This window comes from Amphiura filiformis, chromosome 8 (genome assembly GCF_039555335.1).
Source record: "Amphiura filiformis chromosome 8, Afil_fr2py, whole genome shotgun sequence".
Classification (NCBI taxonomy): Eukaryota; Metazoa; Echinodermata; class Ophiuroidea; order Amphilepidida; family Amphiuridae; genus Amphiura; species Amphiura filiformis.
The window spans coordinates 14,908,308-14,929,875 of NC_092635.1; the positions used below are offsets into that span (position 1 = coordinate 14,908,308).

General features: G+C 36.6%; 1 protein-coding gene across 1 annotated transcript; it reads left to right on the top strand.

Moving 5' to 3' along the window:
• The first annotated feature begins 14,562 nt into the window (after positions 1-14,562).
• Positions 14,563-16,744, top strand: LOC140158222 (uncharacterized). Its single transcript, XM_072181341.1, has 4 exons — positions 14,563-14,741; positions 15,126-15,285; positions 15,649-15,815; positions 16,621-16,744. Exons 2-4 carry the CDS (start codon positions 15,144-15,146, stop codon positions 16,645-16,647), a joined length of 336 nt encoding a protein of 111 aa, XP_072037442.1. The 5' UTR covers positions 14,563-14,741; positions 15,126-15,143; the 3' UTR covers positions 16,648-16,744.
• The last annotated feature ends 4,824 nt before the right edge of the window (positions 16,745-21,568 follow it).

A 21,568-nucleotide genomic window follows, 5' to 3' on the forward strand; every position in this document is an offset into this window, starting at 1 on the left:
GCGCTAATTGCGCCCCACTGACTGGAGCATCTTCAATTGATTAAAGTAGTGGCAGAGTACTAGGTACCGATAATTGGCGTTATTAGCGTTAAAATGCTACATCAGGCTAGGTAAAGATAATTAGTGTTATTAGCACTAAAATGCTACATCACGCTAATTAGCACTAGGTAACAATAATTAGTGTTATTAGCGCTAATACGCTACCGGTACATCACAGTATTTAGCACCAGGTGCCGATAATTGGCGTTATTAGTGCTCAAACGCTGCATCGCCGTAATTAGCACTAGGTACCGATAATTGGCGTTATTAGCGCTAAAACGCTACATCACGCTAATTTGCACTAGGTAAAGATAATTAGTGTTACTAGCGCTAAAATGCTACATAATGCATGGTAATGAGCACTAGGTACCAATAATTGGCGTTATTAGCACTAGCACTAGGTACCGATAATTGGTGTTAACTTATTAGGGCTAAAACACTAATTAGCTCTAGGTACTGATAATCATGCTAAATTAGCGCTAATAGTGCTAAATAACACCATTGCTAATTAGCGAATGTGTGCTAATTATCGCTCATTGACACTGTTAGCATTAGCGCTGGTGCTATCTACACTTAAAAGATGTTGAAAGAAAACATTTTGTTTTTGTTGACTGTTTTTTGAATACTTTTTACACCATTCAATAGTGATTCTACATGCCATTCTACATAATGAAAACCTATGTCATTTACTTTAATGTAAGAATTGGCGAAATAAACATTTTAATTATACTTGGGAAATAGGTTAATATAATTCAGGTTGGTCATATACTGCCAAATTCTAATAAATTAATTTACTGCCTTTGGCGCAAATACTGAGTAATACCAACATTTACCACAGAGATGCCACTTAAGGCCACTCAAGGACCCTGTAAACTTTGTGAAAAAAGCATGAAATAGTGCCTAAATATGGGATAAATAAATAATAATTATGTCTTCCCATAATACATCCCAATATTCTATTAATGTTACAAAGAGTGTGAAATCCGGGGGGGGGGGGGGCAAAATGATAAGCTGTTCAGTCTTTAAGCAGCTTGGGAATACATGGTTGATGAAGATGTGCCTATAAAACATTGCAACAACCTAAGGCCTAAAGCATTTCATTAAATTCAATACCCAAGATTATTCCAAATAAGCTGTTCTTTAAACAGCTTGGGAATACATGGTTGATGAAGATGTGCCTATAAAACATTGCAACAACCTAAGGCCTAAAGCATTTCATTAAATTCAATACCAAAGATTATTCCAAATAAGCTGTTCTTTAAACAGCTTGGGAATACATGGTTGATGAAGATGTGCCTATAAAACATTGCAACAACCTAAGGCCTAAAGCATTTCATTAAATTCAATACCAAAGATTATTACAAATAAGCCGTTCTTTAAACAGCTTCGTAATACATGGTTATTGATGATGAAGATGCCCTAAAATCACTGCTTGTGCCTAAAACATTGTTATGGATTGCAACAACCAAAGGCCTAAAGCATTTCATTAAATTCAATACCTAAGATTATTCCAGATAAGCTGTTCTTTAAACAGCTTGGGAATACATATTGATGATGAAGATGCCCTAAAATCACTGCTTGTGTCTAAAACATTGTTATGGATGGCAACAACCCAAGGCCTAAAGCATTTAATTAAATTCAATACCTAAGATTATTCCAAATAGCCATTCTTTAAACAGCTTCAGAATACATGGTTATTGATGATGAAGATGCCCTAAAATCACTGCTTGTGCCTAAAACATTGTTATGGATGGCAACAACCCAAGCCTAAAGCATTTCATTAAATTCAATACCTAAGATTATTTCAAATAAGCCGTTCTTTAAACAGCTTGGGAATAACTGGAATGCATGGTTATTGATGATGAAGATGCCCTAAAATCACTGCTTGTGCCTAAAACATTGTTATGGATTGCAACAACCCAAGGGCTAAAGCATTTCATTAAATTCAATACCTAAGATTATTCCAAATAAGCCGTTCTTTAAACAGCTTGGGAATAACTGGAATACATGGTTATTGATGATGAAGATGCCCTAAAATCACTGCTTGTGCCTAAAACATTGTTATGGATTGCAACAACCTAAAGCATTTAATTAAATCATCACCTAAGATTATTCCAAATAAGCTGTTCTTTAAACAGCTTGGGAATACATGTTGATGAAGATGTGCCTATAAAACATTGCAACAACCTAAGGCCTAAAGCATTTCATTAAATTCAATACCCAAGATTATTCCAAATAAGCCGTTCTTTAAACAGCTTGGGAATAACTGAATACATGGTTATTGATGATGAAGATGCCCTAAAATCACTGCTTGTGCCTAAAATATTGTTATGGATTGCAACAACCCAAGGCCTAAAGCATTTCATTAAATTCAATTCCTAAGATTATTCCAGATAAGCTGTTCTTTAAACAGCTTGGGAATACATATTGATGATGAAGATGCCCTAAAATCACTGCTTGTGTCTAAAACATTGTTATGGATGGCAACAACCCAAGGCCTAATTAAATTCAATACCTAAGATTATTCCAAATAAGCCGTTCTTTAAACAGCTTGGGAATAACTGGAATACATGGTTATTGATGATGAAGATGCCCTAAAATCACTGCTTGTGCCTAAAACATTGTTATGGATCACAACAACCAAAAGTATTTCATTCAATTCAATACCTAAGATTATTCCAAATAAGCTATTCGTTAGGCGTTTGACTATGGTATGAAAGGTTGCGGGTTCGAAAAATTGAGTTAGCTTGAAATTCCCCTGTTGTGCCATGTTGTGGAGTCTAATAACTTTCTGGAAACTTGCTTCATTTTCTGTATATTTCCATGCCCTGTCTGTCTTCTAATAGCTTTCTTGGGCCAAAAAAAAAGTTTGTCTCGGAAACATTTGGTCAGAAAGCTATGTGCTATGCTATTCCCATGTGCATCATTCCACAATGCAAAGTTTGCATATATGCAAATTAGGAAATTATAATTATAATTATTCACATTGTTGTTGCATTGAGGTAACTGAACTGTCATTTCATAGATATGAGACTTCTACCACATAAAATTCATTCGGATTTTTTAAAATAAAAAAATCACTGCACCATTAGCTCAGTTGGTAGAGCACCAGCTTCATTCAAAACTGGTGGTCCTAGGTTCAAATCCTGGATGGTCAGTGGAATTTTTGTTGGTAAAATCTGAATGGATTAAAAGTATGGTAGAAATCTTATTTCCATAAAATGGCATAGTTCAGTATACTCCATGCAACAACCATAGCTCAAAAGTTGTGGAGTGTAGACCTTGAAGCGCCAACTACTCCTTTGGACTCTCCTGTGCCTTCATGCAGTGGGTCTGGTGTGCTGGCCAGTTGCTGCTTGATTTACTCCTTTGAGAAGCACTCTTGTGTGTGCACGTTCATTGATAGACATTATGTAACCCTATTGACTGAATGATTTATTGCAGTCAGCTTCCCAAATGCAAACATTTTTACGCTATTTTAAAAGTATATTATTGGTAAATTATGTTTTATAAGTCTTATACGTTTTAAACATTTCATCTTCCAATTCGAAGATTCATCAGTAATAATAAAGTAGTGGTATGCATTGTATGTCGGGATGGGGGAGGTAAATTCTCAGTAAAATTCATGTTTTTTCTCTGAAGAGTCATCAAAACATTTGGATTTTAGAACTTTTCATTGATGTGTTTACCATCTAGGCAAACCCTGTATATCAGTTGATAAATTAAATATTGGATAGCATAGCATTATAAAGTCCTCTATTTTTATCAAAATTTCTGTAGAAGTAGAGAGGATCTAATTCACTTTTTGCTCCAAAGTTCATAATGCAATAGTGTTTCAAAGAGATGGTTGTACAATTTAATCATTACTACATTTAATAATTTATTTTGAAGTGTACCCAAATAAAAAATGCTAATCTTAAGGGCTCCCAGTGAACAATAGGAGACTGAATGTGACAGTTAGGGGTAAACACCCTACTCTTTTTTAAACTGACTGCTTATAGGCCTGTATGATACATACTTTTATCTTTCCTTAGTTAACACACTCAAGACAGCACTGTGCAATAGGTTTCATTTAAAAAAATTTTTGTCACAATTAACATCACAAATAATTGAACAATGTAATTGATTGCTGAAAAATATGTCAAAAACAATGGTCTTTGTTGCATAGAAATACTACAAGATAGATTATTCTTCAAACAGTGGTAATGATATGGTTTACTGGTGATAAGATATTGTGTAGTTGTTGCCACTTTTGGCGTAGTCAATATATGCATGCAGAATAAGATGTAAGAAAAAAAGAAAAAAAAAAGAAAGAAAAAAAAAAAAAAAAAAAAAAGAAAAAAAAAAAAAAAAAAAGAAAGAAAAAAAAAAAAAAAAAAAAAAAAAAAAAAAAAAAAAAAAAAAACAAAAGAAAAAAAAAAAAAAAAAAAAAAGAAAAAAAAAAAAAAAAAAAAAAAAAAAAAAAAAAAAAAAGAAAAAAAAACAAAAAAAAAAAAAAAAAAAAAAAAAAAAAAAAAAAAAAAAAAAAAAAAAAAAAAAAAAAAAAGAATTAAAAAAAAAAAAAAAAAAAAAAAAAAATTATGTAAAAATATTCTGTGAGGCAAATTCTCCAAACCCTTATCAAAGTTATTATTGTCATTCAGAAGTTTATGTTCAATGCTGCTTCTGGATCAGTCAAAGGCAGTTTTATGATGGATATACATGATTTATGATTCAAATCGTCCATAAAAATAATGCCAAAAGTCACACAATATTTTTACTAATTTTTCCATATTTACCATTTCTTGTCTTGATGTGGCAGTGGCGTCAATGCATTGAGACAGCTGCTTTAAACGCTTGCATCTATTAAAGGCGTCTTTAAGCATGTGCATGTCTTAGCAAGTGAAAAAAAAAAACACTAGCGATTTGAAGCCGTGCTCAATTACATGCGCACACTGAAGTCACTGCCACATCAGTGTGAAAAATGATATAGATGTTATGAAAAATATTCCTTATAAGATGTGGTTTGAATATTCTTACCATAATAAGTGAGGAAAATAAATATAAGTAGGAAGCTTGCATTTGATTTGTGCAGATACTGACTATTGGCCTCACATGGAAATATATGTATCAAAAGACACATTTGTTGTCAAACATGTTGCACCTTTCTCAGGCCATGATCTTGTGCAGCAACATTTGTCCATCTTTAATTAACTGGTGAATAAAAAGCAATAATGACAAAAATACAACAAAGAAGCAGTTAGGGACTTTATGTGAATGGTGAAGTGTTGATAGGAATTACCATTGTGAATGGAAAGCAGTGACTCAATGAAGCCATTGCATATAGCCATGTATAAAAGGCAGCATGATATGTAGCTGAAACTTGTGAAATATCCTCATTGGGATATCATTCTTGACAGGAGAGACACTGTGGTGTAGTCATCAATGGAGAAAATGGACTGACTGGCATGATAGCCAATAATACTAACAATCAAGTGTACCACCAGTACAATTGGAGTGAAAACTTATAAATCCTGAAGACTATCATGATGGTGAATTAAGTTTCACCCACAATGAATTAAAACACTCACTGAACTGAAAAACATGTTGATCACAGAATAGCAGCATTTCATCACCATTTTCATTGGCAAGATTTTTCAAATTGGAGTGACCTTACGCTGAACTGAAAAACATGTTGATACCACCGAATAACACTATTTTCATCACTGTTTTCATTGGCAACTTACAGTCTCGCCAAGATCTTGAGATTTCAACTGATAGCATGGAGAAGCAGGCGAAGGGCAGACTGAGACTTTGGGCTCTAAGGCCTTAATGCCCCTGCACGATTGTGAACTTTGATGTTTTTGTGAGCCAGTTATAGCAGCACTTTCGAAAGAACTTACGCTGAACTGAAAAACATGTTGATACCACAGAATAACACTATTTTCATCACTGTTTTCATTGGCAACTTACAGTCTCACCAAGATCTTGAGATTTCAACTGATAGCATGGAGAAGCAGGCGAAGGGCAGACTGAGACTTTGGGCTCTAAGGCCTTAATGCCCCTGCACGATTGTGAACTTTGATGTTTTTGTGAGCCAGTTATAGCAGCACTTTCGAAAGATTCTGCAAAATATTGATAGTTCTGCACACCTTAATTTCTTCAATCATCTGCCATCATTGGAACTTTAGAACATCACTGGAACTCAGAACCTTTCATCATTCACCATTCACTATTTCTAAAATGATGTACACCAAACATTGAATCCCTTGTATAAACTTGTTCCTCATTCAAATTCATATCAAGGAAGATGAGGTAACCATGGTAATCTTTAAACATGATTTCCAAATCTTTATCAAAGTTGTTATTGTCATGATTGTTTAATGCTGCTTCTGCACCAATCACATGTAGTTTTATGATGGGTAAACCCTGGGTATACAATAAGCACTAATGCTTTATAGACTGCCATACAGCCTGGCCCAAAAATAGGTCCACTCTACACTTAATCATAATCACTGTAGATTATTCTGAAAATCAAAAATAACTGATGCATTAGCTCAGTTGGTGAAACATCGGCATGATAACCCGAAGGTCCCAGGTTCAAATCCTGGATGGTTAGTGGATTTACAATAAGCACTAATGCTTTATAGACTGCCAAACAGCCTGGCCCAAAAATAGGTCCACTCTACACTTAATCATAATCACTGTAGATTATTCTGAAAATCAAAAATAACTGATGCATTAGCTCAGTTGGTAGAGCAGCGGCATGATAACCAAAGGTCCCAGGTTCAAATCCTGGATGGTTAGTGGATTTTTTCACCCCACCCATTTGCAATGTGTTGCTGGGCTGGAAAACTGATGTGTACTTGTGGACCTTGAACATGTAGCACATGTTTAAAACAACTGCTACATCATATCATAACTACTGTTTGAAGAATAATCTACTGTCATGGCAGTCTATAAAGCATTGATAATTAAGAGGCGTGCAAAATAAATCAAACTTTTAAAGCACTTTATCAGTATTTAATGTATACTCTAGAGTAAAGCAAAACTTCCTCAAAAACATGTTTGTTTCCCATTGACTATACAATTTAAATATTTGTTTATGATGGTAGGCCCTAAATCACAAGTTTCTATAAATGGGTTATTACAGTTAAAACCCCGGGAGTTAAAATCCATACACCGCCTATCTTCCACACAGGGAGTGTGAATTACAAATGGGATTTATAGAGTGAATGGGAGAAGCATGGGCCATGGGTATAAGGGTGTTCCATGCACCATTTTGATTTCGAGGGGCATGAGTTTCTTGGGGAAAAATTTGGCTACTAGTTCAATTTCTGGTGGAGGCAAATATACCAAATTTATTACCAAATTTTGCAGTGAATGACAAAGATGTCACAGCCATGCAGTTCTGACCTGGCTGTCTATATAGGGTCTGTACACCCTACCAAGGTTTAAGATGTAAAAAAAACACCACTGCATGGGTGACTCCATTCAAATCTACAGCCTACAATTTGTATGGGAGATTAAGGTCATGTCTATAGGGGTGTATGGAATAGGCCAGTATTATATTTTTGAAGCTTTAATATAGACAATGCCAAAAGTCACACAGCACGGGATATTTATGTCCACTCTACACCAAATCATAATCACTGCCTTTGAAATTAATCTATCTTGAAGTTTCTAATCAATTTTGTTTAAAATAAACTTCAATTATCCTCACTGCATGCACAGATTCTTTAGTCATTGAACCACTATTTTTAAGGATTGATACACTTTGAAATACACAAAAGCGTATCAAACTTCTCAGTACATAACCTTGGAATAGGGAAATCCACTGACAGTGAAAATTGGCCAAAGGGCTTTCGCCCACTGCTATCCTGGCCAAGATGCCCTTCATAAGTATGTACGGGTAATCTTATTGAGGTGATCATTAGAATTTCAATAAAATGAAATGAACTTGGTTACCGGTAGTAATTTTTATTCAAATTTGGATGACTCTTCAATAAACAGCTTGAATTTATAGTTTTTAAACATGAGTTAATTCATACACAAAATGCAACCCACTGTAGTTGGCTTCCTCAAGTACATATCTTTATGCTCCACTTGTGGATGATATAGCAATAATAACAAATACATTATTCAGAATTGCATATATTTTAATATATTGAATGCAGCAGGCACCTTTTACCCGCTGCATATAGCCAACATTTTGTTAGTATGTTCAGCAATGTTTGCTTTTAACATTCAATACGATAACCCTAAGATTATTCAAAAGAAGCTGATTGTTATGATCCAGCTTATATGGTTATTGATGACATATGTGTAGATATCCTTCTCAACAAGTATCTAATTTTGCCCTAAACATTGGTTTATGAAAGTGCACACACCCTTTCTTGCTTTTTACACTTACAGTTTGCTGGGAGAGAGTAGGCTTACGCCTTTAAGAACCCTATATCTTTCCAATGTCTGTCAAGTTGTGATTTGAAGGAGTTTGTATTCTTTATATTTATGACGTAGGCTGGTAAGGAGTTCAAATGATTACTGACTCTCTGTGAGTAGAAATCTTTTGGCTATGTCCTCTTGTGTCTGTGGTTGGCAGCTTAAATCCACTTTCTCAAACTGATCCACTTTCTCAAATTGATCTTGAATGTTTTGATTAAGTCACCCCTCAGTCTTCTTTGCTCCAAGATGAAGAGCAGTGGTCCCAACACCGATCCTTGTGGAACTTCACTAAGCACATCCAGTCAGCAGCTGTGGTGACCTGATTCACGTAACGCTCAGGATTTTGACCCATAGATGGCAATAGGGAGTATGAGCGACTATTAGATCCTTACTTTTAGAGATCTGATGATGGAATGGTTAGACCTGATGAGTGATGGTATTTTTCAATCTACTAAATGCTCAGGCTGCCAACTTTGTGTGACGTTTAATATCCTCATCTACTGAGGGCACACTACTACCCAAAAAGATCAAGTTATTTACTTTGTCCATGGGCAATTGATATAGCATGATATATATAGGATCGGCAGACATGATCTTGCATTTTGTTGGAGTTCGGTAATTTTCATTCCCCAGCTGCTGCATGTTTTTCCAATTCAAACTTCAAACCAATCAGTGATCTTTTCATTTACCACGACTGAACATTTTATTTGCTCGTACATTCTTGCAATAGCTTGCAATAAGGTTCACCAGTTCATTGTATACTCCAACTGAGCGCAGACATTTCCAAAGGGCCTCCCTCCATATGGTGTCAAATGCTGCTTTGAAGTCTACGAAGTTCCAGTGCAGTGGCATGCATCTTTCTTTGGACTTTTCAAAGATTTGTTGACCTCTTTGTTCAGCTTCCGATATTCTTGGTTGGGGGTGAATAAGCATTCTTTGTATACATTTTACTTTGAACATTTATAAACCACATATCAATTTTAATTTAATTTAAATTTAAAGGGACATGGTCTGCAACTTCCTGTTGTGGTTACCACATTTTTGTTCACAGCATCTATTTTTTTCCACAAAGTTGCATGATATTTGAGTGGTTACTATAAGTGCAGGGATCTCTGCAGTATATTTACATTTCCTGCCCAAGTTGGGAGATGAATTCACTAGCATGTAGCAGTATTAAAATGGCCAAACCTTGATTATGTTTACTTATTTCCCAACTGTAATTAAAATATTTTACTAAAGGAAACACATAGGCCCAATGTTGCTCAAAATAATAGTGACCCAGGTAGAATCACAGTCGAGATCCAGTCAGGTCAAGATTTTGCTACTGGTGCGACGTAACCCAGTACTACCTGCCACGCAGGGGGAGTAGAGGTATATTTATGTGCTGGTCACCCTACCATGAGTCTACCATGGTTAGATGCACATACCTCAGGGGTCATTTTAGAAGCATCAACAATTTTTTCCACAAAGTTGTAGGATTTTTGAGTGGTTACTATAAGTGCAGGTATATCTGCAGTATATTGACATTTCCTGCCCAAGTTGGGAGATGAATTCACTAGCATGTAGCAGTATTAAAATGACCAAACCTTGATTATGTTTACTTATTTCCCAACTGTAATTAAAATATTTTACTAAAGGAAACACATAGGCCCAATATTGCTCAAAATATAAATAGTGACCCATGCAGGTAGAATCACAGTCGAGATCCAGTCATGTCAAGATTTTGCTACTGGTACGACGTAACCCAGTACTACCTGCCACGCAGGGGGAGTAGAGGTATATTTATGTGCTGGACACCCTACTATGAGTCTACCATGGTTAGATGCACATACCTCAGGGGTCCTTTTAGAAGCATCCACAAAGTGACTTTGACAGATTATTTTATCTGTACAATTCTGCAACTCTAGAAGATGTGTAAAAAGTAACAAAGAAACAAAAACACAATAGATACTTTCAACATTTAAATTTATTTTTATTTATTTACAGTGTAGATTGATTCCAGAAATTGTCATAATTAATACCATTTAGTTTTGCATGCTCACAAAGACTAAAAATGAGCAAATGGATGTTAATTCAAATCATGTTTCAAATTTGTTAAAAGATACACCATTTCTAATCGACGGGCTTAATTCTTCCAGGTTTTGTTTGGAAATTGCAAGCATTGCAAAATTTCTTTATAATGCAGCAGTCAAATATGTATTAACAGCACAAGTTAAAAGGTATAATGGTTAACTATTTTTGGTAAGTGAATGATTAAGGTAGGAGAAGCTTTTCCAAACCAACCTAATTTCCTAATTTGGGTATGCAAATTCTGCATTGCAGAATGATGCACACAGGAGCAGTATTTTCATCACTAAGAACATTTTTGGCAAACTCTGAGTTTAGTAATCTGGGATATTAAATTTGCCACTTAATGTATAGTTTAGGATGTAAACTAACAACTATCAGTATCCATTTGAAAAATATCATGGTATTGTCTCTTTATGCCAAAATTTGCAGCACTAGATCATGTTGCTGAATGATGTGAGGAGCATTGCAGAATGATGTTGTGTGTAAAATCCATAGAAAATGAAAAGCAGTCCATGTTTGATAAATAATAATAAAAAATATCAATAGATTTGAGAATTGTATTTTATATACTTGGCCAATTCTGTTTGCTGACAAATATATTTATCACATTTAAATTCTTGTAAATCCCATTCAAAATTTGTATTGCAAATTAAGGTCACATTCGAATTAACAATATGTCAACAATCTGCGAGTCTAATTACCTTCTTGCAAATGAAATTTAGCAATGAATGTTAGGCATAGGATGTAACATAACAACTATCACCACCTATTAAGAAATAATCATCACAGTTTTTATCGAGAATTAAAAAAAAATCCTTGCAATATTCCTCAATGTGTTGCAGTTCAAGGAGTTTTGCTGGGAAAATGTCATGTACAATGGTTTAGGTAGTGCTGGAACAGCAATTACTGCCAGGACCTGTGGTGCAATGCATATTAGAAGTTATTAATCCGAAACTGTGAATTTTTTTTTCAAACTGATATGAAGGAGTTGCACTGAGAATTGTGAATAAATAAATAAACTAATTACCAATTTTGAAAGCAGGAGGAAGCCAGAGATCCCGGAGAAAACCTGCGAGAGCGAGCATGGATCGGGATAAACCAAGTGAACATACAGGCCTTGGGCACGGCCGGGGCTTGAACCTGGGACCTCAGTAGTGCAAAGCGAGAAAACTATCACTGGGCCAACTTGCTCCCCCATTATGTATCATTCCGCAGTGTTGCGGAATGATGCAACTTTAACCGGTCGTTACCAATGCAAATTATTTTTGTTTCATTGGATAGGGATGAATAAATTTGCTTTCTACTTTCAATTTATTTTTTAGAAACAGACCCTCCCACTGTAACATACTTAGACAAAAATCATAAATATTTAAAATGTACACAAAATACACAATTAAAAAAATTAGGATAAAACAATTTGAAATACAACAAAAAAGCTATGTGATAAGAATGGAATTGATTAAATAGTTGTTTTTAATGGATCCTTGTCACCCCCTTGTCAAGGTTGTGACAAGACACCCATTTGGATAGCACATCCCTATATATGTATTCTTCAATTGTGGGGGCACCCCTCTAGATCCCACCATCTTCATTGGTCATCAAGTCCGGCTGCCCGGTGTAGTGCTTGGTCATCAAGTCCGGCTGCCCGGCGTAGAATTTTTATATTTTTGTCACCTAGTCGTTTTTCTATGAAAAACATGACCCATTTGGACAGCAAAAACCAAGGGGGAGGGCATGGAAATGAGGGTATGGGGATGTACAGCAGATTCGGGGTACATTTTCAGCCATTTAGACTTGGGTGGATTTTCAGCCATTTTGGTTTATTGATGGCCATAATTTCATGAAAATTTGAAAGGGTGTTTTTTTCTTCAAAAGTTTCTCAAAAAAGTGCAAATTTTTCTTTACAAAAATTTGCAAAATTTATACAAAATTGGTAGAATTTCTAGTCATTTGGTTTACGGTCGGGTACTTTTTGAAGTATCAGCCACTCATCCCTACCCAAACCAAAGTTGAGATGCCCCCACCCCCCGGCAGCAACATTCCTGTAAATGTAGGTCTCAAATGTGGGACTACCCACTAAATTCCAGCATCCTGATCAGGTACCCCTACCATACCCTTACCTAGCCTTTGTCAGAAGCTCAGTTTGGCTTGGTTTGTGAGGGGCAAGTGCTTGGTGCAAGTCAAGGGCATCTGTGCACTGCAAGTGCATAAGCGTGCGCTGCAGGCACATCGGCGCAAGAGATTCCTGACTTGTGTGAGCATGGTTCCCTGTAGCTCATTTCAGCTGATATTATTCTCCTACATAGCTTGGACAGGCGGTTAGTCTCCGAGTTTCTTGTCTGTGACACAAGACTTGTCTATACCAGTTTCAACAACATATCCTATTGTCGTGATTAATCTCACTGGCTCTTATGGAGACTTTATAAGGATCTCTCACAGATAAATTGGCAAGTTGGAACAAGATGACAAGATGAATATTTTGGCAGGGTGATGATGAAGGTGATAATGACTCTTGGGGATGGCGTTGAGGGTGGTGACTTGATTGATGATAACACAAAACCAATAATAAAACTTTTGGATTTGCATTTTATTTATGCGACAACTATCATAGAACATGCACAATAAGGTTTGGGACATTTTGAGGTTGGGCACAATTTAACTGTCATTTATCAATTATATTGATTTGGTTTAGGAATTCTAGTTGAAGCAAGGCTGTTAGCTGTCAATATGTACCCAAATTTAGTAAATACTGAAAAAGTAAAAAATAACCAAATTCAAAATTAGTACATTGGCATGGTACGTGTCTCCCTCCTATACAATTTATGTTCGTTTGTATCGTTTGTCTGGGTTAGATGCCGTTCTAGTACGATGCCTCTATTGAATGTCATAGTGCCAGCGAGGGATTGGTTTACACGATGTCCTTCGTCTATGTCACCTCCGAGGGGACTGTGCCACTTGGTTACCCGCTAGGTGTGGGGCGAGAACATAAACAGATGCACAGCGTGTTCTCTAACGTGCGCGGCCCTCTTGAGCCTTTGTAAGCTGGGCCAATGGCCATGGGGCGTCTTGTATCCGTTAAGTGTTCCCGATTCAGTAGTCCGGCTGCAGAGAAAGGCATATATGATAGTTTTGCCAGTTTTATGAAACATTTTCTTTGCTGATTATTGTTCTACGGATGATGCAGAATGAATAAGGACCATGTACAATAGCACCAAATATGCAAGTTAGGGCAAAGGTAGTCATTTGCATATTTGGGACTGGAGTATGAGGCACAAGCATTATCACCCCTGGGAAATTATATACAGGGGTCAAAATTCAAAATTGGTTAAATCAGGAAGGTTGAGAAAGAATTTGACATAGATTTGGACCAAAATTTGACCATTTGAAATTCCTGATTCGGGTTAAACCATGTAACCTTATAAAAGAACAACTTGCAGCTGGACTATGCACCTACCTTGTAGTGGTTTTTGCTTACGATTGTGACTTGATCTAAACATACAATTAATTGGGCTTAATTTACAAAACAAAAACCAGTTAAACCACAGATGTTTCCACTGTCAATTGATGCGAAGTGTACTGAGAGAAAAGTGGTTAATGGTCATCTTTGTTTACATCAGGTCACAATTAACCAGAGGGTGCTATATTGTTTGTTTGTTGTGTCAGTCCAGATGAACACATGCTTTAGTCCTGATGGGACCAGGTTACTGCTCAAGCCAAGCTGTCAAGCTTATATGCATGCTGGCCTGTATTAGGAAAAAAGGAAAGAGCAAGGAAAAGAAGGCCATTCCCAAACAATCGTACAATTTTCATATAATTAGCACTTGGGTCGAGATGTGTGTGTGTGAAGGGGTGGGGTGTTTTTACCAGATAACCAACATATATCTGTGACCTTTTATCGCTACATTGTTATATTAACATCAAACACTCCATATTCATTAAATATAATATGTGAAAGATATTCAGTGTTAACATTGGATCCGAAAATTGTTTAATATTGCTTTTTTTTTCCTTTTCACTCTTGCATTTACAGGCATCTTATTTCCACACATATTGCTAAGGCATCAAAGTAAAGCAGTTTGCTACACATACACCTCAACAGTGTTCAAACAGGTTTACAAAACGGATGTAACTTGAATGTATAGCTTGTATTGTGAAGGTCCTGAGAATCCTAACATGAGAAGATACTGGGGAATTCTCATCAATGTCAGGTATGTAATGTTTTAATAATCCAAATCAGATCCAAATGTTCATATATAGGTTACCAATGATCATAATGATACAAGAAACTATACTAGCTAATCGTCCAGCTTTTTAAATATGGATATGTGGATCTGTAAATACTTCAAATCATAAACTTTGAAAAGTCTGGACATGAAAGCAAGATCTACAAATAAACATCAGTTGCAAATGTCAATCACAGTCTAACAGAATAATTCTATCTGCAGGCCAATAGCCATGTAATGCATCCCTGTAAAATGACAAAAAAGAATGCACTGACGTCACTACCACACTCACTGTGAAACAAACATGTTATGTAGTCATCTGTTCATGATAGCCCATTTTGACCAATACATTGTCCTGTTTTTATCAAGAGTTTGATTTCCTGTGAGATGGCAGCAGGTTGTCGACACATCAACAATATGCAAATTACCCACATGTTACAGCTCCTACTGCTGCTCTGGTGCACACCCTACACCCATCAAGAAATGTTCCACCAGTCCAGTTTGGCTCCTGATGCCCAGAGAATGAATGGTCAGTAAGTAGCAAAAAATACTTGGAATTTAAAAACAAAGGCTTGTGCTTACAGTTATGTGGCTAATTGTGTACCCAAATTATCTTCACTCCACAAGAGGTCATAGACTACTTTATTTGGGACAATTAAAATTCTGAAAACTTTATAATATGATAATTTACTCTGAATTTACTCTGAATTGGGGAGAGCACATATGGGGCACTGTATAATCTGTCTTTAAAAAAACCATATTTTTTTAGGTATAATGTAATAATTTCATTCAAACCAATCCACATTTTGGTCTTTGTAATATCCCATGACACATAAAAGCATATTTAACTATAATCTTGAGACAAACATGGTTTTGATGTCTTTTCCTGTAGATATAATGGTACCACCCACCCAACAGGCAATGCAGTGCATGGCTATACCAGGACCAGCCATTGCTGCTGCCGCTACCGTCTTTGCGAGCACGCTGGATTCTAGTATGCCGCCGCAGCACATAACACCTGGACCTACCTCAAATGGAAACATATCAGATGTGCCTCAGGTTAGTAGCAATGGTGACTTGGTAGGGATGCCACTGGGTTATCCCTGTGTAATCCATACACCCCCTATAGAAGACATGACCTTAACCTCCCACAAGAGGGGGTGTAGATATTAAATGGAGTCGCACATTCAGATAACCCCACACGCCTTGTGTGGAAGGTTAAGGTCATGTCTTCCATAGGGGTATATGGAGTTCAGCTTTAATAGCCCAATGGTGTACGCAGCCTTAATTTGTTTATTTTTGCTGGAGTGATTGTCATTATAGCTTGAGTCCTTATAGGATGGAGTCTAGTAGACAAGATTTCCTCTGTACACCAATCTCAATGCAAAATGTACTGACAGAAAAGTGGTTAATGGTCATCTTTGTTTACATCTGGTCACAATTAACCAGAGGGTGCTATATTGTTTGTTTGTTTAACCAGTCAGTCTGGATGAACACATGCTTTAGTCCTGATGGGACCAGGCTATTGCTTAAGCCAAGCTGTCAAGCTTTCAAGCTTATATGCATGCTGGCCTGAATGAAGAAACAAGGAAAGAGCAAGGAAAAGAATGCTATTGCCAACCAATCTTACAATTTTGCTATAATTAGCACTGGGGTCGGGGTGTGTGTGTGTGGGTGGGGGGGTGTAGTTCCAAATGACCAACATGCATGTATATGTGACCTTCCGTTGCTACATTGTTATATTAACATCAAACACTCCATATTCATTAAATATAATATATGTGAAAGATATTCAGTGTTAACATTGGTTCCGAAAATTGTTTAAAATTACTTTTTTTTTTCCTTTTCACTCTTGCATTTACAGGCATCTTATTTCCACACATATTGCTAAGGCATCAAAGTAAAGCAGTTTGCTACACATACACCTCAACAGTGTTCAAACAGGTTTACAAAACAGATGTAACTTGAATGTATAGCTTGTATTGTGAAGGCCCTGAGAATCCTAACATGAGAAGATACTGGGAATTCTCATCAATGTCAGGTATGTAATGTTTTAATAATCCAAATCAGATCCAAATGTTCATATATAGGTTACCAATGATCATAATGATACAAGAAACTATACTAGCTAATCGTCCAGCTTTTTAAATATGGATATGTGGATCTGTAAATTCTTCAAATCATAAACTTTGAAAAGTCTGGACATGAAAGCAAGATCTACAAATAAACATCAGTTGCAAATGTCAATCACAGTCTAACAGAATAATTCTGTCTGCAGGCCCATAGCCATGTAATGCATCCCTGTAAAATGACAAAAAAGAATGCACTGACGTCACTACCACACTCACTGTGAAACAAACATGTTATGTAGTCATCTGTTCATGCTAGCCCATTTTGAGCAATATATTGTCCTGTTTTTATCAAGAGTTTGATTTCCTGTGAGATGGCAGCAGGTTGTCGACACATCAACAATATGCAAATTACCCACATGGTACAGCTCCTACTGCTGCTCTGGTGCACACCCTACACCCATCAAGAAATGTTCCACCAGTCCAGTTTGGCTCCTGATGCCCAGAGAATGAATGGCCAGTAAGTAGAGCAAAAAAATGGCCTTGGAATTTCAAAACAAAAGGTTTGTGCTTACAGTTATGTGGCTAATGTACCCAAATTATCTGGCTAATGTACCCAAATTATCTTCACTCCGCAAGAGGTCATTTACTACTTTATTTGGGACAAAATTCTGAAAACTTTATGATAATTTACTCTGAATTTACTCTGAATTGGCGAGAGCACATATGTAGCACTGTATAATCTGTATTAAAAAAAAAAAACATGTTTTTTTAGGTATAATGTAATAATTTCATTCAAACCAATCCACATTTTGGTCTTTGTAATATCATATGACACATAAAAGAATATTTAACTAATCTTGAGACAAACATGGTTTTGATGTCTTCTCCTGTAGATATAATGGTACCAACCACCCAACAGGCAATGCAGCGCATGGCTATACCAGGACCAGCCATTGCTGCTGCCACTACCATCGTTGCGAGCACGCTGGATTCTAGTATGCCGCCGCAGCCCATAACACCTGGACCTACCTCAAATGGGCACATATCAGTTGTGCCTCGATCAGGTTAGTGACTTGGTAGGGATGCCACTGGGTTATTCCTGTTTAATTCATACACCCCCTAAGACATGACCTTAACCTCCCACAAGAGGGGATGTACACCAATCTAAATGCTAAAATGTACTGACAGAAAAGTGGTTAATGGTCATCTTTGTTTACATCTGGTCACAATTAACCAGAGGGTGCTATATTGTTTGTTTAACCAGTCAGTCTGGATGAACACATGCTTTAGTCCTGATGGGCCAGGCTATTGCTTAAGCCAAGCTGTCAAGCTTATATGCATGCTGGCCTGTATGAAGAAACAAGGAAAGAGCAAGGAAAAGAATGCCATTGTCAACCAATCTTACAATTTTGCTATAATTAGACTTGGGTCGGGGTGTGTGTGGGGGGGGGTGTAATTCCAGATGACCAACATGCATGTATCTGTGACCTTTCGTCGCTACATTGTTATATTAACATCAAACACTCCATATTCAGTGTTAACATTGGATCCAAAAATTGTTTAATATTGCTTTTTTTCTTTTCATGCTTGCTTTTACAGGCATCTCTCCACACATATTGCCAAGGCATCAAAGTAAAGCAGTTTGCTACACATACACCTCAACAGTGTTCAAACAGGTTTACAAAACAGATGTAACTTAATGTATAGCTATTGTGACGGCCCTGAGAGAGCCCCTTGTTTAACGGGAGAAGATACTGGGAATTTTCATCACTGACAGGTATGTAATATTTAATAATCCAAATCAGATCCAAATGTTCATATATAGGTTACCATATGATGATCATAATGATATAAGAAACCATACTAGCTACTCAGGCGTCCAGCTTTTTAAATATGGATCTGTGGATCTGCAAATCATACACTTTGAAAAGTCTGGACATGAAAGCAAGAGCCACAAACAAACTTCATATGCAATAATTGTCAATCACAGTATAACAGAACAATTCAGTGTTTGATGATTCATTTGTAATTATCTCATGGATCTTTTGCATTTGAAATTGTTAACATTTTGAAACTTTTAGGCGTAGCCATGGTCTGCAGGCCCATAGCCATGTAATGCATCCCTGTAAAATGACAAAAGAATGCACTGATGTCACTACCACACTCACTGTGAAACAAACATGTTATGTAGTCATCTGTTCATGATAGCCCATTTTGACCAATATATTGTCCTGTTTTTATCAAAAGAGTTTGATTTCCTGTGAGATGGCAGCAGGTTGTCGACACATCAACAATATGCAAATTACCCACATGGTACAGCTCCTACTGCTGCTCTGGTGCACACCCTACACCCATCAAGAAATGTTCCACCAGTCCAGTTTGGCTCCTGATGCCCAGAGAATGAATGGCCAGTATTAAGTAGAGCTAAAGATGGCCTTGGAATTTCAAAACAAAAGGCTTGTACTTACAGTTATGTGGCTAATTGTGTACCCAAATTATCTTCACTCCACAAGAGGTCATATACTACTATATTTGGGACAAAATTCTGAAAACTTTATAATATGATAATTTACTCTGAATTTACGCTGAATTGGCGAGAGCACATATGTGGTACTGTATAATCTGTATTAAAAAAACCACATGTTTTTTTAGGTATAATGTAATAATTTCATTCAAACCAATCCACATTTTGGTCTTTGTAATATCCCATGACACATAAAAGAATATTTAACTAATCTTGAGACAAACATGGTTTTGATGTCTTCAACTGTAGATATAATGGTACCACCCACCCAACAGGCAATGGAGCGCATGGTTATACCAGGACCAGCCATTGCTGCTGCCGCTACCGTCGTTGCTAGCATGCTGGATTCTAGTATGCCGCCGCAGCCCATAACACCTGGACCTACCTCAAATGGGCACATATCAGGTGTGCCTCGATCAGGTTAGTAGGAATGGTGACTTGGTAGGGATGCCACTGGGTTATTCCTGTGTAATCCATACACACCCTATAGAAGACATGACCTTAACCTCCCACAAGAGGGGGTGTAGGTATTAAATGGAGTCGCCCATTCGGATAACCCCATTTGAAATTCACACGCTTGTGTGGAAGATTAAGGTCATGTCTTCCATAGGGGTATATGGAGTTCAGCTTTAATAGCCCAATGGTGTACGCAACCTTAATTTTTTTTTTTTTTTTTGCTGGAGTAATTGTCATTATAGCTGGAGTCCTTATAGGATGGAGTCCAGTAGACAAGATTTCCTCTGTACACCAATCTCAATGCTAAAATGTACTGACAGAAAAGTGGTTAATGGTCATCTTTGTTTACATCTGGTCACAATTAACCAGAGGGTGCTATATTGTATGTTTGTTTAACCAGTCAGTCTGGATGAACACATGCTTTAGTCCTGATGGGACCAGGCTATTGCTTAAGCCAAGCTGTCAAGCTTATATGCATGCTGGCCTGTATGAAGAAACAAGGAAAGAGCAAGGAAAAGAATGCCATTGCCAACCAATCTTACAATTTTGCTATAATTAGACTTGGGTCATGATGTGTGTGTGTGGGGGTGTAATTCCAGATGACCAACATGCATGTATCTGTGACCTTTCGTCGCTACATTGTTATATTAACATCAAACACTCCATATTCAGTGTTAACATTGGATCCAAAAATTGTTTAATATTGCTTTTTTTCTTTTCATGCTTGCTTTTACAGGCATCTCTCCACACATATTGCCAAGGCATCAAAGTAAAGCAGTTTGCTACACATACACCTCAACAGTGTTCAAACAGGTTTACAAAACAGATGTAACTTAATGTATAGCTCTTGTGACGGCCCTGAGAGAGCCCCTTGTTTAACGGGAGAAGATTCTGGTGAATTTTCATCACTGACAGGTATGTAATGTTTTAATAATCAGATCCAAATGTTTATATATAGGTTACCATATGATGATCATAATGATCATAATGATACAAGAAACTATACTAGCTAATCGTCCAGCTTTTTAAATATGGATATGTGGATCTGCAAATTCTTCAAATCATACACTTTGAAAAGTCTGGACATGAAAGCAAGATCCACAAATAAACATCAGTTGCAATTGTCAATCACAGTCTAACAGAATAATTCTGTCATGTAATGCATCCCTGTAAAATGACAAAAAAAATGCACTGACATCACTACCACACTCGCTGTGAAACAAACATGTTATGTAGTCAATTTTGACCAATATATTTCCTGTTTTTATCAAAAGAGTTTTGATTTCCTGTGAGATGGCAGCAGGTTGTCAACATCAACAATATGCAAATTACCCACATGGTACAGCTCCTATACTGCTGCTCTGGTGCACACCCTACACCCATCAAGAAATGTTCCACCAGTCCAGTTTGGCTCCTGATGCCCAGAGAATGAATGGTCAGTAAGTAGAGCAAAAAATACTTGGCATTTCAAAACAAAGGCTTGTGCTTAAAGTTATGTGGCTAATTGTGTACCAAATTATCTTCACTCCACAAGAGGTCATATACTACTTTATTTGGGACAAAATTCTGAAAACTTTACAATATGATAATTTACTCTAAATTTACTCTGAATTGGCGAGAGCACATATGTGGTACTGTATAATCTGTATTTAAAAAAACCACATGTTTTTTTAGGTATAATGTAATAATTTCATTCAAACCAATCCACATTTTGGTCTTTGTAATATCATATGACACATAAAAGAATATTTAACTAATCT